Here is a 27,864-nt window from a genome sequence, read left to right on the forward strand (position 1 = left end):
CAGTTAGAGAGGGGAGCCAGCAACCGGGTTGCAAGATTGAATCCCGGGTCTGATGGGAAAAATCAGTCGGGAAGTGAGCTTGCAACCGGAGGGTTACTGGTATCAAGTCTTAGACGTCATTGCCTGCTGTTGTGCCCTCAAGCTTCTGGACCATTTTAGCTGGATACCACACGTCGTGAGGCTGCTGGGGCATAGGGGCCGGTTGCTTCTGTGCCAGATGCTCAAGCAAGGCACTTAACCCCCCACAACAAAAGCTCCCCGGGCATCCAGTGTGGCAGCACCCCACACCTCTCCAGAAAATCTGTATGTATGTGTGGGTCGGGTAAAAAGAGGAAGTCATTTCGGATTGGACCTTGTGTGCAATTGACCAATATAAAGTTCTTAATCTTAATCGTAAAAACAATATAAACTGAAAGCAGATGAACAAGATTTTGCAAAGTAAAGGAATACTTTTATCATTATTCCCCCTACTAAAATGTACTTTACACTGACATTCAATGGCATGAAGTGTTCAGTTTTAGTTTGATTTTAGTTTGATTCTTTATATAAATACAGCATGCAATAGCTTGTTTGTGTGTAAACACTACCGCTTCATTTTAGCCTCAATAACTTATTATCTGGTTGTTTGTGGATGTCACACGTAGCAGAGTACAGCAGTGCAACATAGAGCCGCTGTCACTCACCAGATTCACCTGTAACTCAACCCCTGTCCATTGGCATTACGTAACTGGTTCTTCCAGACATACAATGTAGAAACAAACAGACCCTCTTTGCCTGAACATATATGTAATGAAGAAGACATTCTATAGCAGTATTCTCTAGAACACAATCAAGTGATATTATGGCTTTTATAAGCAATGCTAAATCAGAAATGTGCAGTCAGTCGGTCAGTCCGCATTGACATGTTCACACATAGAAGGAGCCAGGGCGAAGCAATCAGTTTAGATAAAAGCAATTCATCTGAATGCATGAATTACTATATTGGATGAAGGCAGAATGCATTTAGTTGTGCAACTGACTAGGTTTCTCCCTTTCCCTTACATGTGGTTTGCATCTTGACTGATGGCTGTGCACCACAGTGAGTAGAGCACTACTTTTCAAGCCTTGTACGAGTTTCTCAAGTCTCCCACAGTCATATCTGTCAACACTAACCCACTCCTCTGTGTGGTTTCACTTGTTTCAGAGATAAGAATGCTTTATAATAGACTGACTATATGAATCTGTGAGTATGGATGTCATAGCAGATACATTTTGTGCTCTCACTTCATACGACTTGATTTTTTAAAAAATTAACAGTATATAACTCTGAATCTAATGCTTGAATAACTGAGAGTTTGATTGATAGAGATAGAATGATATAATTTTGCATTCAAATTTCTACTATCAGCATTTCTAAAAAATATTGGCAAGTATTAAACTCAGTACGAGTAAATGTCATAAATATATTCAAGATCATACTGACACATATACTTTCTCAAGACCATAGAATTGGCCTCATGTGCAAAAGATGACAACCTATATGATAGTCAGATGTATAGGAGAATGCCAGATCAGATACATCAAGTTGAAAGACACAGAAAACAGGATGATGAAGTCAGCAATTCAGAGCATCTTTATTGTATTCACAATGGGGTCTGTTGTTGGTGTCCCATCCAGATGTAGGAGAATATGTTGTTCTGGAGGTGTTAACAATAGAAATAGAATTATCAGAAAATAAATCCCCATTCAAGTCAATGTTCCATGATGGGTGTCTGAGGGGCTTTAGCCATTCTAGAAAGTATAGGAGGACGTTATGCACATCTTAAACTAGAGTAAACCAGACCTGGCCTAAACAAATAACACTGATAACAAGGATAGGGATTTTTTATCTGACAAATACTTTTTATAAGTTGTAACGCTGTATTTTAGGTTGCATGAATAAAGGACTGGGGAAACGCAATATTCCACGTTCTGGCCTCACATTTCCTACAACCATTCTAGTAATTATATTTCTATGTGGTTAACCCATTGCTTGCTGCAGTGCTCACTGTGTGTGTGGGACCTTAAGAGGTGTGTTTGGTTTCACTTGAGGAGACAACCTTGCCATCCACCATTTCCTCTGTGACAATCACCACCTTGCGTGTGGTGGAGGTGGATGAGCTGGGGCCGGAGCTGGAGGAGCTGAGGCCTGAGCTAGACGAGCTGATGTGGGAGCCGGAGGAGCTGAGGCCAGATTTCGAGGAGCTGTGAACAAGGCTGTTAGGAAGGGAAACCAATGGTTAGCATAGTTAGCATCTATGATCTATGATCATAATATATATTAAAGGTCACACAGCTGTAGATTCATGTCAAAAGTAACCACTAAGGTCAACTTCAAATGAACATTGTTTTTAAAATCAAATGTTGAGGGACACATCCAATCCCATTCTGCCTTACCCGCTAGCCTCTCCGTCCAGCAGCCTCCTGTACTCAGCGATCTCCATCTCCAGGCGTGTCTTGATGTCCAGCAGCATCTTGTACTCCTGGCCCTGGCGTTCCATGTCGCTGCGGAGAGACACTAGCTGCTCCTCCAGGCTGGTCACTTGGCTCTGGAGGCGTCCCAGCTGCATGGAGTAACGGCCCTCCGTCTCCGCCAGCGTGTTCTCCAGGGAGCCTTTCTATTGGTCCGGGAGATAAAGAGATGATGGGTCAAAAACTGTGGGAGTAGGTTTGGAATTTGGAATGTTTGCTGTTATACTGAAAAAGTTAGCTCTAGTAATGGAATGTGAAGGCAGGTAGATGTTAGCTATAGTAATGGAGTGGTGCCTGGCTACAACAACTTGAGGGATAGTGTTAGAGTCCAGGTGAAAGTAAGATACTTGAGGGATGGTAGAGATTGATGAAAGAGTCAAATGTTGATTATTCATAAAAGTTGCAGAAAGTTGTGTAAGTAATGTGCCCTAAACTGTGGTCCTTGGTCAGATGTTTGTAATTACAGCTCACCATGCTGAGCTGTGACTGCAGTTCAATCTCCAGGCCCTGCAGTGTGCGACGGATCTCCGAAATCTCTGACTTGGAGGTCTGGAGAACCTCTGTGCTGGACGCCACCTCCTTGTTCAACGTCTCTGTCTGTAAAACACAATAAGTGGTCAATCATCACAAAAACACACCAACATTTCAGCTCATGATAGAATGTGACAATGTTACCAACTAGAAGTAAAGGAACATCTCCACCATGAACATAGTTTAGGGGTTCTAAAGGTCCTACCTTGGTCTGGAACCAGGCCTCCAGGTCACGCTGGTTCTTGGCACTACCGGCCTCGTATTGCTCACGAATCTCAGCCATGACTCTTGACAGGTCCTCCTGTGGTGCTGCGTCCACCTCCACGTTGATCTGTCCAGTCATCTGCGTCCTCATGGCCAGCAGCTCCTGTGGAGAAACACATAGTGGTGAGTGTAAAGGATTAAGAAGTGACTAACCTCTGCCTGATGGTAATTACTTGACCTCCCCTGTCTTCATTATACATTTGAAAACCATTGCTTGATACAGATGTGCTTGAAAGCCAGCAATGGTGTTCTAGTGAAGACCCATAGCAGGTTGACATGGTCAATAGATGTAATACATTAAGGGACTGTATGGATATGTCCCATCAGCCCACACCCACCTCCTCGTGGTTCTTCTTGAGATAGATGAGCTCCTCCTTCAGTCCCTCGATCTGCATCTCCAGGTCAGATCTGGCCATGGTCATCTCGTCCAGCATCCTCTTCAGCCCGGCGATGTCCGCCTCCACTGACTGACGCATGGCCAGCTCGTTCTCATACCTGAGAGATGGAGAGAGCTTAGGTCATATGTCTGTTGGGAGGGTGTGGTTATGGTGGAGCTGACGGGTAATGTCATTTGGTTTCCTTTTTATAGATTCAACACAAAATGTAATAAAAAAAACAGTATGAGAGTTTTTACAGATTTGGGGTTATTCCAAGTGGTTAATGTAATGTACCAGCAGTGTACTGTATCTGTGGATGGTGTTGGATGTACTTACTTCGTTCTGAAGTCGTCTGCAGCGAGCTTTGCGTTGTCGATGTTCAGATAGATGCTTCCGTTCAAGCAGGTAGCACCCTGGATCTGAGAGGTGGAGGATTTCAAAACATTTCACAATGGGGCATGCATGGAATTTCACACTAATACAGTCCACACAAACTGTTAAATCACACTGTAATCACTCAGTTCTGAGTTTCAGCTGCACTGTAAATTATAGCTCACAGAAGCATTACAGGGAACCTGTTATCTTTGTGAACATTGTAAAGCATGACACAAAGAAACTAATTGCACCTTTTGCAATCGCCTAGGGGCTCTTAAGAGAGAGGAAGGATTGGCTTCAATTATCCTCTTTATCTTCAATGCTTCAGCTGCAAATATGCATACTGTCTTGTCATTTATCTTTGGTGCAATATCTTGGTTTAATCAATTATTATATCATTTAGCATTTTCCAATGTTCATATATCACTCTCAGTAACTTGTTGGAAAAACAAGCCGATGTCACCTGTACTCTCTAGCAAAGTATAACATTGTCACTATGCAGACATTATCATGTTTTGACATGCCGTGCACTTGCCATCTAGGAAACATGTCACGTACCTTGTCCTGCAGGTCGGCGATAGTAGCGTAGAAACCAGAGTAGTCGCGAGCACTGGGGGACGTCTTGCTCTCCATGAACTGACGGATCTTCAGCTCCAGCTCGGCGTTGGCCGCCTCTAGCATGCGCACCTTCTCCAAGTAGGTGGACAGGCGATCGTTCAGGTTCTGCATTGTGGCCTTCTCATTGGCCGACACATTAATGTCGGCTCCACCGCCACCACCACCACCCCCTCCCATGCCGAAACCAAAGCCACCGCCACCGCCCCCTCCCATTCTGAAACCATAACCGCCACCACCACCACCTCCACCGCCGGAACCGAACGAGGAGCTAGAGATGCGCACCCCAGAGCCTCCTGCTCCTCCATACACACTGCCAGCCCTCATGGCAGTGATGCGGCCTCCTCCACCTCCACCACCACCCATCGAGGAGAAGCGGGAGGAGCCCATACCCATTCCACCTCCACCTCCAGACCTCATGGACATGGTGCCACCTCCGCCTCCACCGCCGCTGCTGCTGTAGGACATGCTAGATCTGGAGAAGGACATGGCTGCTGAGAGCGAGTCTGCCTGCCTGGGATGAAGAGGGAATGTGGTGCACGGCCCAGGCACTGTTGCCTTTTTATGCTGCACAGGGCAGAAGGAGGGAGGGTGGGAGGAGATCATGGGCGGGAGAGGCAGAAGGGAGGAATAGAGAAGGGAGGAGTACAGGGAGGATTTACCACATATAGGGCAGGGGATCCTCCCCCACACTTTGACATGCTAAGATGCAGAAGGAGATGGAAGAGGATAGTTATATACTGTGTGGATATGCAAATATACTATTGTTGTGCAACTCCACTCTCCCCATCTCACTCTATATATGGCGTCTGCCTGCACAAACATATGAAAGTGCACACACGTATAAATAGTTGGAATTCCTCTCCCGTTTATAGCGTCTGGTTGAAAGCATAAACAAACCTGCTTCTATTAGCCCCAGATAGGTCAATCAATCAGTCAACACACACAGTATAACTTTGACATGTTGTGACAGGTGAACTTTGCCACGTTTTCTGAGCATATTTTTTAAAACACTGAATGGCTATTTACCTCTACCTGTTATGTACCAAGACAGGGACGGGAATTTGTCAGGATCAAATAAGACATGAAAGGAGCAAAGCCCAGGTTGAACTTTTTATTTCACAACGGGAGAATTACACATATTTTAATGCCAAGGACATGCCAGAATGGCTTTCCAAGAGGTGTTGAGTTATCCTGAGTGGTCCAGCCTCAGTTCAAAAACAATGGATAAATGTTTTCATTTTTACAACAATTGTTTACAGACAGATTATTTCACTTATAATTCACTGTATCACAATTCCAGTGGGTCAGAAGATTACATACACTAAGTTGACTGTGCCTTTAACCTGTTCACACCACCACGTACCTCTAGGGGTACCAGCCCCCCCTGCTCAACTGACACAGTGGCGCACAGAACGCAAAAATATTCTTAGAAATATTTAACCTCCACACATTAACAAGTCCAATAGCTCAAATGAAAGATAAACACCTTGTTCATCTAGCCAGCAAGTCAGATTTCTAAAATGTTTTACGGCAAAAACATAGCACATATTTATGTCAAACCACCACCAAAGATAGGCTAATCTACATAGCCATATTTGTAGAACAATAGATGCAATCACAAAAGCAGGATTAAAAGAAAAATAATTCACTAACCTTTTGAAAATCTTCATCAGATGACAGGAATAGGACATGTTATACAGTACATTTATGTTTTTTTCAATAATATGCAATTTATATCCATAAATCACTGTTTACATTGAACGTCATGTTCAAAAAATGCTACTAGAATGTCCGGAGAAATTATGATAACTCTGCCAGATAACAGAAATACACATCATAAACGTTGACTAAATATACATGTTCTACATATAGTTAGAAAGATACACTTCTTCTTAATAAAACAGCTGTGTTACATTTATTTTTAACGTTACAGAATTCGTTCACTTAGCAATATGGCTCCGCTATTTCGGAGTCCACAGAAACACATAATAACCACATAAATATTCCCTTACCTTTGCTGTTGTTCGATCAGAAGTCGTGGAAGAAGTGATACTTACCAAAAACAGCGTTTGCCTTTCAAATGTGTGTCTTTGGGTTATCAAACGCGACTAATTTCGGCTGAAATGCACCCAAAATTCTATGGGTTGCGCATCAAAACTTCAAAATTACATATTATATGTCGACTAAACTGGTCAAACTAAGTTCAGAATCGAGCTAAAACATGTTATAAACACACATAAAAATCCTTAGCCCGAACAGACAAGCCTATATCGTTTGGTGGATCTTGGAACAAAGAGAGCCAAATACCCAAGGCGCGCACGTATTATCGCGTGACCCGAAGGTTTCTTCCCGCCAAAGGGTGAGGGAGCTGAAGAGATAGGAACTGTTCCCAGATCTGTAGCTGGTTGGGAAGGGTGGGGGCGATGACGTCAAAGTTGGGCCAACTTTTCTGCTGACAGAAAGAGTTTGGAAGAATGGCTGCCCTGTGAGTTCTGCTTTACATAGAGACATAATTTGAACGGTTTTAGAAGCTTTAGAGTGTTTTCTATTCAATAATATTTATTATATGCATATATTAGCAATTTTTTACCGATTCTTTGTCAGTTTACTATGGGCACGCATTCCTCCAAAGGGGGCAGTATTCTGCCCTAGCCTCAAACAGCTTGGAAAAGTCCAGAAAATTATTTTGGTTTTAGAAGCTTCTGACAGGCTAATTGACATAATTTGAGTCAATTGGAGGCATACCTGTGGATGTATATCAAGGTCTACCTTGAAACTCAGTGCCTCTTTGCTTGACATCATGGGAAAATCTAAAGAAATCAGCCAAGACCTCAGAAAATAGACCTCCACAAGTCTGGTTCATCCTTGGGAGCAATTTCCAAATGCCGGAAGGTACCACTTTCATCTGTACAAACAATAGTACGCAAGTATAAACACCATGGGACTAGGCAGCCGTCATACCGCTCAGGAAGGAGATGCATTCTGTCTCCTAGAGATGAACGTACCTTGGTGCAAAAAGTGCAAATCAATCCCAGAACAACATCAAAGGACCTTGTGAAGATGCTGGAGGAAACAGGTACAAAGTATCTACTTCCACAGTGAAACGAGTCCTAGATCGACATAACCTGAAAGGCCGCTCAGCAAGGAAGAAGCCACTGCTCCAAAACCACCATAAAAAAGCCAGACTACGGTTTGCAACTGCACATGGGGACAAAGATCATACTTTTTGGAGAAATGTCTTCTGTTTTGATGAAACAAAAATCTAACTGTTTGGCCATAATGACCATCTTTATGTTTGGAGGAAAAAGGGAGAGGCTTGCAAGCCAAAGAACACCATCCCAACCATGACGCACGGCGGTGGCAGCATCATGTTGTGGGGTTGCTTTGCTGCAGGAGGGACTGGTGCACTTCACAAAATAGATGGCATCATGAGGCAGGAATATGATGTGAATATATTGAAGCAACATTTCTAGACATCAGTCAGGAAGTTAAACCTTGGTCGCAAATGGGTCTTCCAAACAGACAATGACCCCAAGCATACTTCCAAAGTTGTGGCAAGGACAACAAAGTCAAGGTATTGGAGTGGCCATCACAACGCCCTGAACCCAAATCCTATAGAAAATGTGTGGGCAGAACTGAAAAGGCGTGTGCGAGCAAGGAGGCCTACAAACCTGACTCAGTTACACCAGTTCTGTCAGGAGGAATGGGCCAAAATTCACCCAACTTATTGTGGGAAGCTTGTGGAAGGCTACCCGAAATGTTTGACCCAAGTTAAACAATTTAAAGGCAATGCTACCAAATACTAATTGAGTGTATGTAAACTTCTGACCCACTGGGAACGTGATCAAAGAAATAAAGGCTGAAATAAATCATTCTCTCTACTATTATTCTGACATATCACATTCTTAAAATAAGGTGGTGATCCTAACTGACCCAAGACAGGGAATGTTTACTAGGATTAAATGTCAGGATTTGTGGAAAACTGAGTTTAAATGTAGTTGGCTAAGTTGCAAACTTCCGACTTCAACTGTATATCTAGAAGAAGACATCCTGAAGCAGTAATTTCTAGACCACAATCTAGTTGAAATGGATTCAAATCCAAAGTGTATCATTTGTGTCTTATTACAATTGTGAAATTATGGTATTTTCTGAGCAATGGTAAATCAGAAGGGTGCTGTCAGTCAGTTTACATTGGCGTGTTCACACAAACAAGGTGCCAGGCGAATGCATTCAATTTTTGATTAAATAAATTGATCTGAATGAATAAATTACTATATCATCTATCATACACTACATGGAAAAAAGTATGTGGCTATTTCAGCAACACCCATTGCTGACAGGTGTATAAAATTGAGCACACAGCTATGCAATCTCCATAAACAAACATTGGAAGTAGAATGGCCTTAATGAAGAGCTCAGTGACTTTCAACATGGCACCGTCATAGGATGCCACCTTTCCCTGCTATTGCTGCCCCAGTCAACTGTAAGTGTTGTTATTGTGAAGTCGAAACCTCTAGGAGCAACAACGGCTCAGCCGCGAAGTGGTAGGCCACACAAGTTCACAGAACCGGACCGCCGAGTGCTGAAGCACGTAAAAATAGTCTGTCCTCTGTTGCAACACTCACTACTAAGTTCCAAACTACCTCTGGAAGCAAGGCCAGCACAAAAACAGTTTGTCGGAAGAATTATGAAACAGGTTTCCACGGCCGAGCAGCAGCGCAAAAGCCTAAGGCCACCATGCGCAATGCCAAGCATCTGATAGAGTGGTGTAAAGCTCATCGCCATTGGACTATGGCGCAGTGGAAAAGTGTTCTCTGGAGTGATGAATCACACTTCACCAACAGGCAGTCCGAGGGACGAATCTGGGTTTGGAAGATGGTGGTCTGAGGCTGGTTTTCATGGTTTGGGATATGCCCCTTAGTTCCAGTGAAGGGATAACTTAATGCCACAGCATACAATGACATTCTATTGAACATCTTTGGGACGAATTGGAACGCCAGCTGCGGCCCTAATCACCCAATATCAGTGCCCAACCTCACTAATGCTCTTGTGGCTGAATGGAACCAAGGACCTGCAGCAATGTTCCAACATCTAGTGAAAGCCTTCCCAGAATAGTGTAGGCTATTATGGTAGCATAGGGGGACCAGCTCCATATTAATACCCATGATTTTGAAATTATGTGTTCGACGAGCAGGTGTCCACGTACTTTTGGCCATGTAGTGTTTATGTGGTCTGCATCTTGACTTACGGCTGTGCACCACTTTGAGTAGAGCACTTAACTTTTCAAGAGTTTCCCAATTCTCCCACAGTCATATCTGTCAATGCGAACTGTACCATCATCTAACTCCAATGACTACTGATGTTGTGTAACTGTGGAGGCTCATCAGAGGAATAGGAGGACCACCCTACTCAGTGATTTTCAGAAAAATACAAAAAAAATCTAAAATTCAAAAGAGATACTTAAAAAAAACTATGCTACATATACTCACATCACCAAATACCTGATTCCCTAAAACACACTTTCGCAATGAAGGTCTACAGAAGTCTCTGCAGGACCCTCTATTGTAGCACCCTGGTGTAGCCGGAGGACAGCTATTTTCCATCCTCCTCTGGCTACATTGACTTCAATATAAAAAATAGGAGGCTTGTGCACCAGACCTACTTCCATAAACCTACATGGTAGATCTGATGGAGACTACCCAGAACCTCGATGTGAATGTGGATGAGATCAAGTAATAATTTGTCAACAGAACCATCAATAAAGATTGTGGTTGAATGAGAATGGGCTGTGTGGTTTTACTTGTTATAGAGATATTCATTCTTTATCATAGACTGACAATATGAATCTTTGAGAATGGATGTAATAGATGATACATTCTGTCATCTAATTTCAAATGAATTGTTTTCAAATCTAAATCTTTCCACCAAAACATGGTGTCCAGCACTAGAGTTGACTCCACAAACACCCTCTACACATTGTATATCTCTGAATCTAAGAACTCGTCATTTATCTTAAAGAGATAGAATTATATAATGTTGCTGACAACTTTCAACATATCTAAGATCACCATCAGATCAATGTACAAGTGAATGTCATAAAAATATTAGAGATCATACTGAAACATATGCTTTCTCAAGACCATAGAATTGGCCTCATGTGCAAAAGATGACACCCTATATTTCATTTTATTTATTTATTTTACCTTTATTTAACCAGGTAGGCAAGTTGAGAACAAGTTCTCATTTACAATTGCGACCTGGCCAAGATAAAGCAAAGCAGTTCGACAGATACATCGACACAGAGTTACACATGGAGTAAAACAAACATACAGTCAATAATACAGTATAAACAAGTCTATATACAATGTGAGCAAATGAGGTGAGAAGGGAGGTAAAGGCAAAAAAGGCCATGATGGCAAAGTAAATACAATATAGCAAGTAAAACACTGGAATGGTAGTTTTGCAATGGAAGAATGTGCAAAGTAGAAATAAAAATAATGGGGTGCAAAGGAGCAAAATAAATAAATTAATTAAAATTAAATACAGTTGGGAAAGAGGTAGTTGTTTGGGCTAAATTATAGGTGGGCTATGTACAGGTGCAGTAATCTGTGAGCTGCTCTGACAGTTGGTGCTTAAAGCTAGTGAGGGAGATAAGTGTTTCCAGTTTCAGAGATTTTTGTAGTTCGTTCCAGTCATTGGCAGCAGAGAACTGGAAGGAGAGGCGGCCAAAGAAAGAATTGGTTTTGGGGGTGACTAGAGAGATATACCTTCTGGAGCGTGTGCTACAGGTGGGAGATGCTATGGTGACCAGCGAGCTGAGATAAGGGGGGACTTTACCTAGCAGGGTCTTGTAGATGACATGGAGCCAGTGGGTTTGGCGACGAGTATGAAGCGAGGGCCAGCCAACGAGAGCGTACAGGTCGCAATGGTGGGTAGTATATGGGGCTTTGGTGATAAAACGGATTGCACTGTGATAGACTGCATCCAATTTGTTGAGTAGGGTATTGGAGGCTATTTTGTAAATGACATCGCCAAAGTCGAGGATTGGTAGGATGGTCAGTTTTACAAGGGTATGTTTGGCAGCATGAGTGAAGGATGCTTTGTTGCGAAATAGGAAGCCAATTCTAGATTTAACTTTGGATTGGAGATGTTTGATATGGGTCTGGAAGGAGAGTTTACAGTCTAACCAGACACCTAAGTATTTGTAGTTGTCCACGTATTCTAAGTCAGAGCCGTCAAGAGTAGTGATGTTGGACAGGCGGGTAGGTGCAGGTAGCGATCGGTTGAAGAGCATGCATTTAGTTTTACTTGTATTTAAGAGCAATTGGAGGCCACGGAAGGAGAGTTGTATGGCATTGAAGCTTGCCTGGAGGGTCGTTAACACAGTGTCCAAAGAAGGGACGGAAGTATACAGAATGGTGTCGTCTGCGTAGAGGTGGATCAGGGACTCACCAGCAGCAAGAGCGACCTCATTGATGTATACAGAGAAGAGAGTCGGTCCAAGAATTGAACCCTGTGGCACCCCCATAGAGACTGCCAGAGGTCCGGACAGCAGACCCTCCGATTTGACACACTGAACTCTATCAGAGAAGTAGTTGGTGAACCAGGCGAGGCAATCATTTGAGAAACCAAGGCTGTCGAGTCTGCCGATGAGGATGTGGTGATTGACAGAGTCGAAAGCCTTGGCCAGATCAATGAATACGGCTGCACAGTAATGTTTCTTATCGATGGCGGTTAAGATATCGTTTAGGACCTTGAGCGTGGCTGAGGTGCACCCATGACCAGCTCTGAAACCAGATTGCATAGCAGAGAAGTTATGGTGAGATTCGAAATGGTCGGTAATCTGTTTGTTGACTTGGCTTTCGAAGACCTTAGAAAGGCACGGTAGGATAGATATAGGTCTGTAGCAGTTTGGGTCAAGAGTGTCCCCCCCTTTGAAGAGGGGGATGACCGCAGCTGCTTTCCAATCTTTGGGAATCTCAGACGACACGAAAGAGAGGTTGAACAGGCTAGTAATAGGGGTGGCAACAATTTCGGCAGATAATTTTAGAAAGAAAGGGTCCAGATTGTCTAGCCCGGCTGATTTGTAGGGGTCCAGATTTTGCAGCTCTTTCAGAACATCAGCTGAATGGATTTGGGAGAAGGAGAAATGGGGAAGGCTTGGGCGAGTTGCTGTTGGGGGTGCAGTGCTGTTGTCCGGGGTAGGAGTAGCCAGGTGGAAAGCATGGCCAGCCGTAGAAAAATGCTTATTGAAATTCTCAATTATGGTGGATTTATCAGTGGTGACAGTGTTTCCTATCTTCAGTGCAGTGGGTAGCTGGGAGGAGGTGTTCTTATTCTCCATGGACTTTACAGTGTCCCAGAACTTTTTTGAGTTAGTGTTGCAGGAAGCAAATTTCTGCTTGAAAAAGCTAGCCTTGGCTTTTCTAACTGCCTGTGTATAATGGTTTCTAGCTTCCCTGAACAGCTGCATATCACGGGGGCTGTTCGATGCTAATGCAGAACGCCATAGGATGTTTTTGTGTTGGTTAAGGGCAGTCAGGTCTGGGGAGAACCAAGGGCTATATCTGTTCCTGGTTCTAAATTTCTTGAATGGGGCATGTTTATTTAAGATGGTTAGGAAGGCATTTAAAAAAAATAACTAGGCATCCTCTACTGACGGGATGAGATCAATATCCTTCCAGGATACCCCGGCCAGGTCGATTAGAAAGGCCTGCTCGCAGAAGTGTTTCAGGGAGCGTTTTACAGTGATGAGTGGAGGTCGTTTGACCGCTGACCCATTACGGATGCAGGCAATGAGGCAGTGATCGCTGAGATCTTGGTTGAAGACAGCAGAGGTGTATTTAGAGGGGAAGTTGGTTAGGATGATATCTATGAGGGTGCCCGTGTTTAAGGCTTTGGGGAGGTACCTGGTAGGTTCATTGATAATTTGTGTGAGATTGAGGGCATCAAGTTTAGATTGTAGGATGGCTGGGGTGTTAAGCATGTTCCAGTTTAGGTCGCCTAGCAGCACGAACTCTGAAGATAGATGGGGGGCAATCAGTTCACATATGGTGTCCAGAGCACAGCTGGGGGCAGAGGGTGGTCTATAGCAGGCGGCAACGGTGAGAGACTTGTTTTTAGAGAGGTGGATTTTTAAAAGTAGAAGTTCAAATTGTTTGGGTACAGACCTGGATAGTAGGACAGAACTCTGCAGGCTATCTTTGCAGTAGATTGCAACACCGCCCCCTTTGGCAGTTCTATCTTGTCTGAAAATGTTGTAGTTTGGAATTAAAATGTCAGAATTTTTGGTGGTCTTCCTAAGCCAGGATTCAGACACAGCTAGAACATCCGGGTTGGCAGAGTGTGCTAAAGCAGTGAATAGAACAAACTTAGGGAGGAGGCTTCTAATGTTAACATGCATGAAACCAAGGCTATTACGGTTACAGAAGTCATCAAAAGAGAGCGCCTGGGGAATAGGAGTGGAGCTAGGCACTGCGGGGCCTGGATTCACCTCTACATCGCCAGAGGAACATAGGAGGAGTAGAATAAGGGTACGGCTAAAAGCTATGAGAATTGGTCGTCTAGAACGTCTGGAACATAGAGTAAAAGGAGGTTTCTGGGGGCGATAAAATAGCATCAAGGTATAATGTACAGACAAATGTATGGTAGGATGTGAATACAGTGGAGGTAAACCTAGGTATTGAGTGATGAAGAGAGAGATATTGTCTCTAGAAACATCATTGAAACCAGGAGATGTCATTGCATGTGTGGGTAGTGGAACTAATAGGTTGGATAAGGTATAGTGAGCAGGACTAGAGGCTCTACAGTGAAATAAGCCAATAAACACTAACCAGAACAGCAATGTACAAGACATATTGACATTAAGGAGAGGCATGCTTAGTCGAGTGATCAAAAGGGTCCAGTGAGTGGAGAGGTTGGTTGGTGATTTAGACAGCTAGCCAGGGCATCGGTAGCAAGCTAGCATAGGATGGAGGTCTGTTGTTAGCCACCTCTTGCGTTCCGTCAGTAGATTAGTGGGGTTCCGTGTGGTAGAGGGGATTAATCCAAATCACACAACAACAACAAAAATAAAAACAATAGATATAGTTATAGAGGCCCAAGAAGAAAACATAATAATAATAAAAATAAATAAATTGTCCGATTGTCTATTCAGATAGCAGCCGGTAAGACAGCTAACGGTTAGCAGGCCGCAGATGGGCGTTCAGGTATCGTCGCGACGGAGGAGCCAGCCGGATCTCCTTCAGGTAGATAACGTCAGCAGTCCAGTTGTGAAGGCCCGGTGGGGCTCCGCGTAGGCAGTAAAACGGGTCCGGATAGGTGACTGCAGCCCAGGAGTGATTGATGGAACTCAGGAGTGATTGACGGAGCTGGCTAGCTCCGGAATAATTGATGTTTGCTCCGGAATCGACGAAGACCGATAGTCACACGGATAGCAGCTAGCTAGCTGTGAGATCCGGGTATGAATGTCCAGAGAGCAGTCGAAATCCAGGGACATGGAGAGAAAAATTGGTCCGGTATGTTCCGTTCCGTTCCGAGCCGCGCTGCACCGATTTTCGAGCTAAAGGATAGCTGATGACCACAAACCGTGGTTAGCTGAATACTAACGATTTGCCAGTAAAGGAGCTAACTAGCTTCTGAACTAGCTTCTGGTTAGCTTCTGGATTAGCTTCTGGCTAGTTTCAGGCTAGCTTCTTGGAGTTTCTGGCTAGCTTCTTGGAGGATTACAGATTTGAGGTAAATAATACTTTTTTATAAATATACATTGGTGAGGCGGGTTGCAGGAGAGTGTTTTGAAGATGAGTTGATGGAAAATAAAAATAAAATGTATGTGAAAAAAGTAAATATATATATATATACAGGACACGACAAGACGAGGACAAAAGACGTCTGAACTGCTATGCCACCTTGGAAGGGATATAGATGTATAGGAGAATACCAGATCAGATATATCAAGTTGAAAGACACAGAAAACAGGAAGATGAAGTCAGCAAGTCAGAGCGTCTTTATTGTATTCACAATGGGGTCTGTTGTTGGTGTCCCATCCAGATGTAGTAGAATATGTTGTTCTGGAGGTGTTAACCCTAGAAATAGAATTACCAGAAAATAAATCCCCATTCAAGTCAATGTTCCATGATGGGTGTCTGAGGGGCTTTAGCCATTCTAGAAAGTATTGGAGGATGTTATGCACATCTTAAACTAGAGTTAACCAGAACTGGCCTAAAGAAAGTACACAGATAACGAAAATAGGGATTTTTCATCTGACGAGGACTTTGTATAAATTGAAACGTTGTATTTTAGGTTGCATGAACCAAGCAATGTGGAGCAGTGATATTCCATGTGCTGGCCTCTCATTTCCTATACCCATTCTAGTAATTATATTTCAATGGGGTTAACCCGTTGCGTTGCTGCAGTGCTCGCTGTGTGTGTGGGACCTTAAGAAGCGTGTTTGGTTTCACTTGAGGAGACAACCTTGCCGTCCACTATTTCCGCTTCGGTGATCACCACATTGCCTTTGGTGGAGGAGCTGAGGACGGAGCCTGAGGAGCTGAGGCCGGAGTTGAGGCCGGAGCTAGAAGAGCTGATGTGGGAGCTGGAGGAGCTGTGGCCAGATTTCGAGGAGCTGAGGCCGAGGCTGTGAGGAAGAGAAACCCATGGTTAGAATAGTTAGCATCTATGATCATAATAAGTATCTATTAAAGGTCACATAGCAGTAAATTCACATCAAAAGTAACAATGGCTCACATTAAGGTGAACTTCAAATGAACATTGCTTCTGAAGTGAAATGTTGAAGGAGACATTCATTCATTTTCACTTGTTTCAAGGACCCTTGTTTCAAGGACCCGTCTTCCCATCCTGCCTTACCCGCTAGCCTCTCCGTCCAGCAGCCTCCTGTACTCAGCAATCTCCATCTCCAGGCGTGTCTTGATGTCCAGCAGCATCTTGTACTCCTGGCCCTGGCGTTCCATGTCGCTGCGGAGAGAGACTAGCTGCTCCTCCAGACTGGTCACTTGGTTCTGGAGGCGACCCAGCTGCATGGAGTAACGGCCCTCCATCTCCGCCAGCGTGTTCTCCAGGGAGCCTTTCTATTGGCCGGGAGAGACAGAGATCAAAAACTGTGGGAGTAAGTTTGGAATTTGAAATGTTTACTGTCATATTGAAAAGGTTAGCTTGAGTAATTGAATGTGAAGGAAGGTAGAGGTTAGCTATAGTAACGGACAAAACAAATATGCTTGTTCTAGGTCCCAAGAAACAAAGAGATGTTCTGTTAAATCTGACAATTAATCTTGATGGTTATATAGTCGCCTCAAATAAAACTGTGAAGGACTTTGGCGTTACTCTGGACCCTTATCTCTCTTTTGACGAACATATCAAGACTGTTTAAAGGACAGCTTTTTTTACCATCTACGTAACATTGCAAAAATCTGAAACTTTCTGTCCAAAAATGATGCAGAAAAATTAATCCACGCTTTAGTCACTTCTAGGTTAGACTACTGCAATGCTCTACTTTCCGGGCTACCTGGATAAAGCACCAAATAAACTTCAGTTAGTGCTAAACATGGCTGCTAGAATCTTGACTAGAACCAAAAAATGTGATCATATTACTCCAGTGCTAGCCTCTCTACACTGGCTTCCTGTTAAGGCAAGGGCTGATTTCAAGGTTTCACTGCTAACCTACAAAGCATTACATGGGCTTGCTCCTACCCATCTTTCCGATTTGGTCCTGCCGTACATACCTACACATACACTATTGTCACAAGACGCAGGCCTCCTCATTGTCCCTAGAATTTCTAAGCAAACAGCTGGAGGCAGGGCTTTCTCCTATAGAGCTCAATTTTTATGGAATGGTCTGCCTACCCATGTGAGAGACACAGACTCGGTCTCAACCTTTAAGTTTTTATTGTGAATCATCTCTTCAGTAGGTCCTATGATTGAGTGTATTCTGGCCCAGAAGGTGAACGGAAAGGCACTGGAGCAACGAACCGCCCTTGCTGTCTCTGCCTTGCCGGTTCCCCTCTCTTCACTGGGATTCTCCACCTCTAACCTTGTTACGGGGGCTGAGTCACAAGCTTACTGATGCTCTTCCATGCCGTCGCTAGGAGGAGTGCGTCACTTGAGTGGGTTGAGTCACTGATGTGAGCTTCCTGTCTGGGTTGGCGCTCCCCCTTGGGTTGTGCCGTGGCGGAGATCTTTGTGGGCTATACTCGGGCCTTGTCTCAGGATGGTAAGTTGGTGGTTGAAGATATCCCTCTAGTTATGTGAGGGACTGTGCTTTGGCAAAGTGGGTGGGGTTATATCCTGCCTGTTTGGCCCTCGACCCCTCCTGTATCAGCCTTCAGTATTTATGCTGCAGTAGTTTATGTGTCGAGGGGCTAGGGTCAGTCTGTTATATCTGGAGTATTCATCCTGTCTTATCCGGTGTCCTGTGTGAATTTAAGTATGCTATCTCTAATTCTCTCTCTTTCTCTTATCTTTCTTTCTTTCTTTCTTTCTTTCTGTCTTTCTTTCTTTCATTCTTTCACTCTCTCTCTCTCTCTCTCTCTCTCTCTCTCTCTCTCTCTCTCTCTCTTTCTCAGAGGACCTGAGCCCAAGGACCATGCCTCAGGACTACCTGGCCTGATGACTCCTCGCTGTCCCCAGTCCACCTGGCTGTGCTGCTGCTCCAGTTTCAACTGTTCTGCCTGCGGCTATGGGACCCTGACCTGTTCACCGGACGTGCTACCTGTCCCAGACCTGCTGTTTTCAACTTTCTAGAGACAGCAGGAGTGGTAGAGATACTCTGAAAGTGATCGGCTATGAAAAGCCAACTGACATTTACTCCTGAGGTGCTGACCTGTTGTGCCCTCGACAACCACTGTGATTATTATTATTTGACCCTGTTGGTCATCTATGAACATTTGAACATCTTGGCCATGTTCTGTTATAATCTCCACCCGGCACAGCCAGAAGAGGACTGGCCACCGCTCACAGCCTGGTTCCTCTCTAGGTTTCCTCCTAGGTTCTGGCCTTTCTAGGGAGTTTTTCCTAGCCACCGTGCATCTACACCTGCATTGCTTGCTGTTTGGAGTTTTAGGCTGGGTTTCTGTACAGCACTTTGAGATATCAGCTCATGTAAGAAGGGCTTTATGAATAAAAATGATTTGATTTGATTTGGTGCCTGGCTAGTCCAGGTGAAAGTGAGATACTTGAGGGATGGTAGAGAATGATGGAATGATGGAAGAGTCAAATGTTGATTATTGCAGGAAGTTGCAGAAAGTTGTGTACGTAATGTGCCCTAAACTGTGGTCCTTGGTGAGCTGTGACTGCAGTTCGGCTTCCAGGCCCTGCAGTGTACGACGGATGTCCGAAATCTCTGACTTGGAGGTCTGGAGAACCTCTGTGCTGGACGCCACCTCCTGGTTCAACGTTTCTGTCTGTAAAACACAATAAGTGGTCAATCATCACAGAAACAAACCAACATTTCAGCTCATGATAGAATGTCACAATGTTACCAACTAGAAGTAAAGGAACATCTACACCATGAACATAGTTTAACGGTTCTAGAGGTTCTACCTTGGTCTGGAACCAGGCCTCCAGGTCGCGCTGGTTCTTGGCACTACCGGCCTCGTACTGCTCACGAATCTCAGCCATGACTCTGGACAGGTCCTCCTGTGGTGCTGCGTCCACCTCCACGTTGATCTGTCCAGTCATCTGAGTCCTCATGGCCAGCAGCTCCTTTGGAGAAAAACATAGGGGTGAGTTTAAACAATTAAAAAGTGCCAAATCTCTGCCTGATGGTAACAACTGGACCTGCCCTGTCTTCATTATACATTTGAACACCATTGCTTGATACAGATGTGCTTGAAAGCCAGCAATGGTGTTCTAGTGAAGACCCATAGCAGGTTGACATGGTCTATAGATATAATACATTAAGGGACTGTATGGATATGTCCCATCAGCCCACACCCACCTCCTCGTGGTTCTTCTTGAGATAGATGAGCTCCTCCTTCAGTCCCTCGATCTGCATCTCCAGGTCAGATCTGGCCATGGCCATCTCATCCAGCATCCTCTTCATCCCGGCAATGTCTGCCTCCACTGACTGACGCATGGCCAGCTCATTCTCATACCTGAGAGATGGAGAGAGCTTAGGTCAAAGAACTGCCTGAATGTGTTCCTCTGTGAGAATAGCAGGGGGGTTATAGATTCTATTATTCCATTAAGTTTGGGGAAAATAACAGAAAATAACACCAGGCTTCTGATATGTCTGTTGGGAGGGTGTGTTTATGGTGGAGATGAAGGCTAATGTAATTTGTTTTCCTTTTTATAGATTCAACACAAAATGTAATAAAAAACCGTTTGCGAGTTTTTACAGATTTGGGGTTATTCCAAGTGGTTAATGTAATGTACCAGCACTGTACTGTATCTGTGGATGGTGTTGGATGTCCTTACTTGTTTCTGAAGTCGTCTGCAGCGAGCTTTGCATTGTCAATGTTCAGATAGATGCTTCCGTTCAAGCAGGTGGCAGCCTGGATCTGAGATGTGGAGGACGGCAAAAACATTTCAGGATGGGGTATGCATGGAATTTGACACGAATGCAGTACACACAAACAGTGATACCACACTGTAAGCATTGAGTTCTGAGTTTCAGCTGCTCTGTAAATGATAGACCATAGAAGCATTACAGGGAACCTGTTGTCGTTATGATCATTGTATAGCATGACATGACACAAAGAAACATTTTGCAACTTTTGCAATCGCCTCGGGGCTATTAAGAGAGAGGAAGGATTGGCTTCAATCCTTTATTTGAAATTCTTCTTTGGTGCAAATTCTTGGTTGAATCAATTATAACAAATGTATATAATTTAGCATTTTCTAAAAGTCATATTCATTTCACTATTAGTAAGTTGTTGGAAAAACAATCTGATGAAGTGTACACCATGTACCTGTACTCTCTAACAAAGAATAACATTTTCACAATGCAGACGTTATCATGTTTTGACATGCTGTGATGTCATCATTGAGTGCTCTTGCCGTCTAGGAGACATGTCACATACCTTGTCCTGAAGGTCGGCGATAGTAGCGTAGAAGCCAGAGTAGTCGCGAGCGCTGGGGGACGTCTTGATCTCAAGGAACTGACGGATCTTCAGCTCCAGCTCGCCGTTGGCCGCCTCCAACAAGCGCACCTTCTCCAAGTAGGTGGACAGGCGGTCGTTCAGGTTCTGCATTGTGGCCTTCTCATTGGCCGATACATTAATGTCGGCTCCACCCCCGCCACCACCACCCCCACCCATGCCGAAACCATAACTGCCACCGCCGCCGCCAACCCCTCCCATGCCGCCACCAACCCCTCCCATGCCGAAACCATAACCGCAACCGCCGCCGCCACCCCCTCGCATTCCGAAACCATAACCACCACCTCCGCCACCGGAACCGAATGAGGAGCTAGAGATGCGCACCCCAGAGCCTCCTGCACCTCCATACACACTGCCGGCCCTCATGGCAGTGACACGGCCTCCTCCAGCACCACCACCCATCGAGGAGAAGCGGGAGGAGCCCATTCCCATTCCACCTCCACCTCCAGACCTCATGGACATGGTGCCACCTCCGCCTCCACCGCCACTGTTGCTGTAGGACATGCTAGATCTGGAGAAGGACATGGCTGCTGAGAGCGAGTCTGCCTGCCTGGGATGAAGAGAGAGAATGTGGTGCACGGCCCAGCCACTGTTCCCTTTTTATGCTGCACAGGGCAGAATGAGGGAGGGAGGTTGGGAGTAGGACATCGGTGGGAGATGAAGAAGGGAGGAATACAGGAAGATATTACCTCATGTAGAGCAGGGCAGGGCAGGGCAGGGCAGGGCTCTTCCACCCACTTTGACAACCTGTTGGCAAATGCCAGGATGCAGAAGGAGATGGTGTGCCAAAGACACACCAGAATGGCTTTCCAAGAGGTGTTGAGTATTACAGGGTGGTCCAGTCTCAGTCCAAAAACAATGGTTAAATGTTGCCATAAATCAGAATGGTGCAGTCAGTCAGTCAGTTTATATTGGCATGTTCACACAAACAAGGTGCCAGGCCAGTGCAATTAATTTAGATAAAAGCAATGAATCTGAACGCATTAATCACTATATCATCTATAATACAGTACATGGCCAAAAGTATGTGGACACCTCTTCAAATTTGTAGATTTGGCCATTTTAGCCAAACCTGTTGCTGACAAGTGTATAAAATCGAGCACACCGCTATGTAATCTCCATACACAAACATTGGCAGTAGAATGGTTTTAATGAAGAGCTCAGTGACTTTCAATGTTACCGTCATAGGATGCCACCATTCCAACAGGTCAGTTTGTCAAATTTCTGCCCTGCTAGTGCTGCCCCAGTCAACTGTAAGTGATGTTATTGTGAAGTTGAAACCTCTAGGACCAACAATGGCTCAGCTGCGAAGTGGTAGGCCACACAAGTGGGGACCGCTGAGTGCTGAAGCACGTAAAAATAGTCTGTCCTCGGTGACAACCCTCACTACCGAGTTCCAAACTGCCTCTGGAGGCAAGCTCAGCACAAAAACAGTTAGTCTGGCGCATTAAGAAATAGGTTTCCATGGCCGAGCTGCCGCACAAAAGCCTAAGATCACCATGTGCAATGCCAAGCTTCGGCTGGAGTGGTGTAAAGCTCACCTCCATTGGACTCTGGAAAAGTGGAAACGTGTTCTCTGGAGTGATGAATCACGCTTCACCATCTGGCAGTCCGACGGATGAATCTGGTTTTGAAAGATGCCAGGAGAAACATTACTGGCCCTAAGGCATAGTGCCAACTGTAATGTTTGGTGGAGGAGGAATAATGTTCTGGAGCTGGTTTTCATTGTTCGGGATAGGCCCCTTAGCATACAATGACATTCTATCGAAGGACTTTGGGATCCCATCGAACACCTTTGGGATGAATTGGAAAGCTGACTGTAAACCAGGCCCATCACCCAACATCAGTGCCCGACCACACTAATGCTCTTGTGGCTGAATGGAAGCAAGTACCCCCAGCAATGTTCCAACATCTAGTGGGAAGCCTTCTAAGAAGAGTGGAGGCTGTTATAGAAGCAAAGGGAGGACCAACTCCATATTAATGCCCATGATTTTGGAAATAGGTTTTTGACGAGCAGGTGTCTACATACTTTTGGCCATGTATTTTGGTAGGTAGCCTAATGGTTAGAGCATTGGGCCAGTAACCGTAAAGGTTGCTGGATTGAATCCCTGAGCTGACAAGGTAAAAATCTGTCGTTCTTCCACCGAACAAGGCAGTTAACCCACTGTTCCCCAGAAGGCCATCAATGTAAACAAGAATTTGTTCTTAACTGACTTGCCTAGTTAAATAAAGGTTACATTTCAAAATAAAAATGTAGTGTTTATTTGGTCTGCATCTTGATTTGTGGCTGTGCACCACTGTGAGTAGAGCCCTCTACTTTTCAAGCCTTTTATGAGTTTCCCAATTCTCCCACAGTCATATCTGGCAAAACAAACTGTACCATCCTCTAACTCCAATGCCTACTGTGTTGTGTATCAGGGGACGCTCTTCAGAGGAGGAATATGAGGACCACCCTACTCAGTGATATCTGAAAAATAATATTTTCAAATGATAAAGTTATGCTTTTTAGATAAAACCATACGAAATATACTCACATCACCAAATACCTGATTACCTAAAACACATTTTCACAATGAAGGTCTACAGAAGTCTCTGCAGGACCCTCTAGCGTAGCACCCTGGTGTAGCCGGAGGACAGCTATTTTCCTTCCTCCTCTGGCTACATCGATTTCAATACAAAAACCAGGACGCTCTTGCTCCTGACCTATTTCCATAGACCTACGTGGCAGTTCTCGATGTGAATGTGGATGAGATCAAGTTATCATTTGTCAACAGAACCATCAATAAAGATTATGTGGTTGAATGAGAATGGGCTGTGTGGTTTCACTTGTTATAGAGATATTCATTCTTTATCATAGACGAATGATATGAATCTATGAGAATGGATGTAATAGATGATACATTCTGTCATCTAATATCAAATGAATTGTTTTCAAATCTAAATCTTTCCACCAAAACATGGTTTACAGCTCTACAGTTGACTCTACAAACACTCTCTATACAGTATATATATAACTCTGAATCTAAGAACTCTGAATTTCTCTTAATAGAGATAGAATTATATGATTTTGCTGACAACTTTCAACATTTCTACTATCAATATTTAAATGTGTTTTCCTAGAATAAAACTCAGTCCCATTGAATGTCATAAATATATTCAAGATCATACTGACACTTTCTCAAGACCATAGAATTGGCCTCATGTGCAAAAGATGACACCCTATATGATAGTCAGATGTATAGGAGCATGCCAGATCAGATACATCAAGTTGAAAGACACAGAAGACAGAATGATGGTGTCAGCAAGTCAGAGCATCTTTATTGTATTCACAATGGGGTCTGTTGTTGGTGTCCCATCCAGATGTAGTAGAATATGTTGTTCTGGAGGTGTTAACCATAGAAATAGAATTACCAGAAAATAAATCCCCTTTCAAGTCAATTTTCCATGATGGGTATTTGATGGGCTTTTGCCATTCTAGAAAGAATAGGAGGATGGAATTCACATCTTAAACTAGAGTTAACCAGAGCTTCCCTTAACAAATAAGACAGATAACGAAAATAGGGATTTTCATCTGACAATGACTTTGTATAAGGTGTATTTTAGGTTGCATGAACAAAGCACTGTGGAGCAGTACTATTCCATGTGCTAGCCTCTCATTTCCTCTACCCATTCTAGTAATTATATTTCTATTGGGTTAAGCCGTTGCTTGCTGCAGTGCTCGCTGTGTGTGTGGGACCTTAAGAGGTATGTTTGGTTTCACTGACGCCGGAGCTAGAAGAGCTGACGTGAGAGCTGGAGGAGCCCTGGCCGGATTTCGAGGAGCTGAGGCTGTGAGGAAGGGAAACTCATGGTTAGCATAATTAGCATCTATGATCATAATAAGTATATAATAAAAGGTCACATAGCAGTAGATTCATGTCAAAAGTAACCATGGTTCATAGTAAGGTCAACTTCAAATTAACATTGAACATTTTAAAATCAAATGTTAAAGGAGACATAAATTCATTTTCAAGTGTTTCAAGGTCCCCTGTCACCCCTCTTCCCATCCCACTAAGATGTAGCACTCTCCTCCCCCATCCCTATCTGTCTCATTGGGCCCCCTCTGTCCAATCGCTTCCTGCCTTACCCGCTAGCCTCTCCATCCAGCAGCCTCCTGTACTCAGCGATCTCCATCTCCAGGCGTGTCTTGATGTCCAGCAGCATCTTGTACTCCTGGCCCTGGCGTTCCATGTCGCTGCGGAGAGACACTAGCTGCTCCTCCAGGCTGGTCACTTGGCTCTGGAGGCGTCCCAGCTGCATGGAGTAACGGCCCTCCGTCTCCGCCAGCGTGTTCTCCAGGGAGCCTTTCTATTGGCCGGGAGAGATAGAGATGATGGGTCAAAAACTGTGGGAGTAGGTTTGGAAATTGGAATGTTTACTGTAATACTGAAAAGGTTATCTCTGGTAATTGAATGTGAAGGCAGGTAGATGTTAGCTATAGTAATGGAGTGGTACCTGGCTACAACAACTTGAGGGATAGTGTTAGAGTCCAGGTGAAAGTGAGATACTTGAAGGATGGTAGAGAATGATGGAAGAGTCAAATGTTGATTATTGCAGAAAGTTGCAGAATGTTGTGTAAGTAATGTTCCCTAAACTGTGGTCCTTGGTCAGATGTTTGTAATTACAGCTCACCATGCTGAGCTGTGACTGCAGTTCAATCTCCAGGCCCTGCAGTGTGCGACGGATCTCCGAAATCTCTGACTTGGAGGTCTGGAGAACCTCTGTGCTGGACGCCACCTCCTTGTTCAACGTCTCTGTCTGTAAAACACAATAAGTGGTCAATCATCACAAAAACACACCAACATTTCAGCTCATGATAGAATGTCACAATGTTACAAACTAGAAGTAAAGGAACATCTCCACCATGAACATAGTTTAGCGGTTCTAAAGGTCCTACCTTGGTCTGGAACCAGGCCTCCAGGTCACGCTGGTTCTTGGCACTACCGCCCTCGTACTGCTCACGAATCTCAGCCATGACTCTGGACAGGTCCTCCTGTGGTGCTGCGTTCACCTCCACGTTGATCTGTCCAGTCATCTGAGTCCTCATGGCCAGCAGCTCCTGTGGAGAAACACATAGTGGTGAGTGTAAAGGATTAAGAAGTGACTAACTTCTGCCTGATGATAACAACTTGACCTGCCCTCTGTCTTCATTATACATTTGAACACCATTGCTTGATACAGATGTGCTTGAAAGCCAGCAATGGTGTTCTAGTGAAGACACCATAGCAGGTTGACATGGTCAATAGATGTAATACATTAAGGGACTGTATGGATATGTCCCATTAGCCCACACCCACCTCCTCGTGGTTCTTCTTGAGATAGATGAGCTCCTCCTTCAGTCCCTCGATCTGCATCTCCAGGTCAGATCTGGCCATGTTCATCTCGTGCAGCATCCTCTTCAACCCGGTGATGTCCGCCTCCACTGACTGACGCATGGCCAGCTCGTTCTCATACCTGAGAGATGGAGAGAGCTTAGGTCAAAGAACTGCCTGAATGTGTTCCTCTGTGAGAATAGCAGGGGCATAATAGATTCTAGTATTCCATTAAGTTTTGGGAGAATATCAGAAAGTAACACCAGGCTCCTGATATGTCTGTTGGGAGTGTGTGGTTATGGTGGAGCTGACGGGTAATGTCATTTGGTTTCCTTTTTATAGATTCAACACAAAATGTAATAAAAAACTGTATGAGAGTTTTTACAGATTTGGGGTTATTCCAAGTGGTTAATGAATGTACCAGCAGTGTACTGTATCTGTGGATGGTGTTGGATGTACTTACTTGTTTCTGAAGTCGTCTGCAGCGAGCTTCGCGTTGTCGATGTTCAGATAGATGCTTCCGTTCAAGCAGGTGGCATCCTGGATCTGAGAGGTGGAGGATTTCAAAACATTTCAGAATGTGGCATGCATGGAATTTCACACTAATACAGTCCACACAAACTGTTAAATCACACTGTAATCACTCAGTTCTGAGTTTCAGCTGCACTGTAAATTATAGCTCACAGAAGCATTACAGGGAACCTGTTATCTTTGTGAACATTGTAAAGCATGACACAAAGAAACTAATTGCACCTGTTTGTTGCACCTTTTTCTTAAGAGAGAGGAAGGATTGGCTTCAATTATCCACTTTATCTTCAATGCTTCAGCTGCAAATATGCATACTGTCTTGTCATTTATCTTCGGTGCAATATCTTGGTTTAATCAATTATTATATCACTTTGCATTTTCCAATGTTCATATGTCACTCTCAGTAACTGTTGGAAAAACAAGCCAATGTCGCCTGTACTGTCTATCAAAGGATAACATTGTCACTATGCAGACATTATCATGTTTTGAAATGCCCTGCTCTTGCCTTCTAGGAAACACATCACCTACCTTGTCCTGCAGGTCGGCGATAGTAGCGTAGAAGCCAGAGTAGTCGCAAGCGCTGGGGGACGTCTTGCTCTCCATGAACTGACGGATCTTCAGCTCCAGCTCGGCGTTGGCCGCCTCTAGCATGCGCACCTTCTCCAAGTAGGTGGATAGGCGGTCATTCAGGTTCTGCATTGTGGCCTTCTCGTTGGCCGACACATTCATGTCGGCTCCACCGCCACCACCACCACCCCCTCCCATTCTGAAACCATAACCGCCACCGCCACCACCACCACCTCCACCGCTGGAACCGAACGAGGAGCTAGAGATGCGCACCCCAGAGCCTCCTGCTCCTCCATACACACTGCCGGCCCTCATGGTAGTGACGCGGCCTCCTCCACCTCCACCACCACCACCCATCGAGGAGAAGCGGGAGGAGCCCATACCCATTCCACCTCCAGACCTCATGGACATGGTGCCACCTCCGCCTCCACCGCCGCTGCTGCTGTAGGACATGCTAGATCTGGAGAAGGACATGGCTGCTGAGAGCGAGTCTGCCTGCCTGGGATGAGGAGAGGGAATGTGGTGCACGGCCCAGGCACTGTTGCCTTTTTATGCTGCACAGGGCAGAAGGAGGGAGGGTGGGAGGAGGACATGGGCGGGAGAGGCAGAAGGGAGGAATAGAGAAGGGAGGAGTACAGGGAGGATTTACCA

At 44.6% G+C, this 27,864-nt stretch overlaps 2 protein-coding genes across 4 annotated transcripts; both read right to left on the minus strand.

The window, feature by feature from the left end:
* Nucleotides 1-1,589: 1,589 nt before the first annotated feature.
* On the minus strand, nt 1,590-27,763 carry LOC109889151 (keratin, type I cytoskeletal 13-like). 3 transcript variants are annotated; one of them, XM_031830237.1, is made up of 8 exons: nt 27,614-27,725; nt 4,596-5,067; nt 3,999-4,081; nt 3,624-3,780; nt 3,227-3,388; nt 2,962-3,087; nt 2,416-2,636; nt 1,590-2,235 (listed from the first exon to the last, which is right to left on the minus strand). In XM_031830237.1, the coding sequence occupies exons 1-8, from the start codon at nt 27,685-27,687 to the stop codon at nt 2,043-2,045; spliced, it is 1,488 nt and encodes a 495-aa protein (XP_031686097.1). In that variant the 5' UTR covers nt 27,688-27,725; the 3' UTR covers nt 1,590-2,042. The 3 variants fall into 3 exon arrangements, with proteins under 3 accessions (XP_031686097.1, XP_031686099.1, XP_031686106.1); XM_031830239.1 differs by lacking the exon at nt 27,614-27,725 and having other exon boundaries at nt 4,596-5,358; XM_031830246.1 differs by lacking the exons at nt 1,590-2,235; nt 2,416-2,636; nt 2,962-3,087; ... (2 more) ...; nt 3,999-4,081; nt 4,596-5,067 and adding exons at nt 24,058-24,595; nt 24,894-25,114; nt 25,439-25,564; ... (1 more) ...; nt 26,104-26,260; nt 26,582-26,664 and having other exon boundaries at nt 27,175-27,763.
* On the minus strand, nt 16,092-21,307 carry LOC116374841 (keratin, type I cytoskeletal 13-like). The gene is made up of 9 exons (XM_031830255.1): nt 21,061-21,307; nt 20,690-21,024; nt 20,085-20,167; nt 19,606-19,762; nt 19,209-19,370; nt 18,937-19,069; nt 18,252-18,256; nt 16,521-16,741; nt 16,092-16,290 (listed from the first exon to the last, which is right to left on the minus strand). Exons 1-9 carry the CDS (start codon nt 21,290-21,292, stop codon nt 16,092-16,094), a joined length of 1,527 nt encoding a protein of 508 aa, XP_031686115.1. The 5' UTR covers nt 21,293-21,307.
* Nucleotides 27,764-27,864: the final 101 nt, after the last annotated feature.

The sequence above is a fragment of the Oncorhynchus kisutch genome, linkage group LG1, assembly GCF_002021735.2.
Source record: "Oncorhynchus kisutch isolate 150728-3 linkage group LG1, Okis_V2, whole genome shotgun sequence".
Lineage (NCBI taxonomy): Eukaryota > Metazoa > Chordata > Actinopteri > Salmoniformes > Salmonidae > Oncorhynchus > Oncorhynchus kisutch.

What these genes read in the sequence shown, in the direction of transcription:
- LOC109889151 (XM_031830239.1), bottom strand. Translation starts at nt 5,258, where the DNA reads ATGATCTCCTCCCACCCTCCCTCCTTCTGCCCTGTGCAGCATAAAAAG. An exon ending in GCAGACGACTTCAGAACGAA is followed by an intron (nt 3,781 to 3,998) that starts GTAAGTACATCC and finishes TCCATCTCTCAG; the next exon opens with GTATGAGAACGAGCTGGCCA. An exon ending in CTGGACGGAGAGGCTAGCGG is followed by an intron (nt 2,236 to 2,415) that starts GTAAGGCAGAAT and finishes CCTTCCTAACAG; the next exon opens with CCTTGTTCACAGCTCCTCGA.
- LOC116374841 (XM_031830255.1), bottom strand. Translation starts at nt 21,292, where the DNA reads ATGTCCTTCTCCAGATCTAGCATGTCCTACAGCAACAGTGGCGGTGGA. An exon ending in TCGCCGACCTTCAGGACAAG is followed by an intron (nt 20,168 to 20,689) that starts GTATGTGACATG and finishes TCCACATCTCAG; the next exon opens with ATCCAGGCTGCCACCTGCTT. An exon ending in TCAAGAAGAACCACGAGGAG is followed by an intron (nt 19,371 to 19,605) that starts GTGGGTGTGGGC and finishes TTTTCTCCAAAG; the next exon opens with GAGCTGCTGGCCATGAGGAC.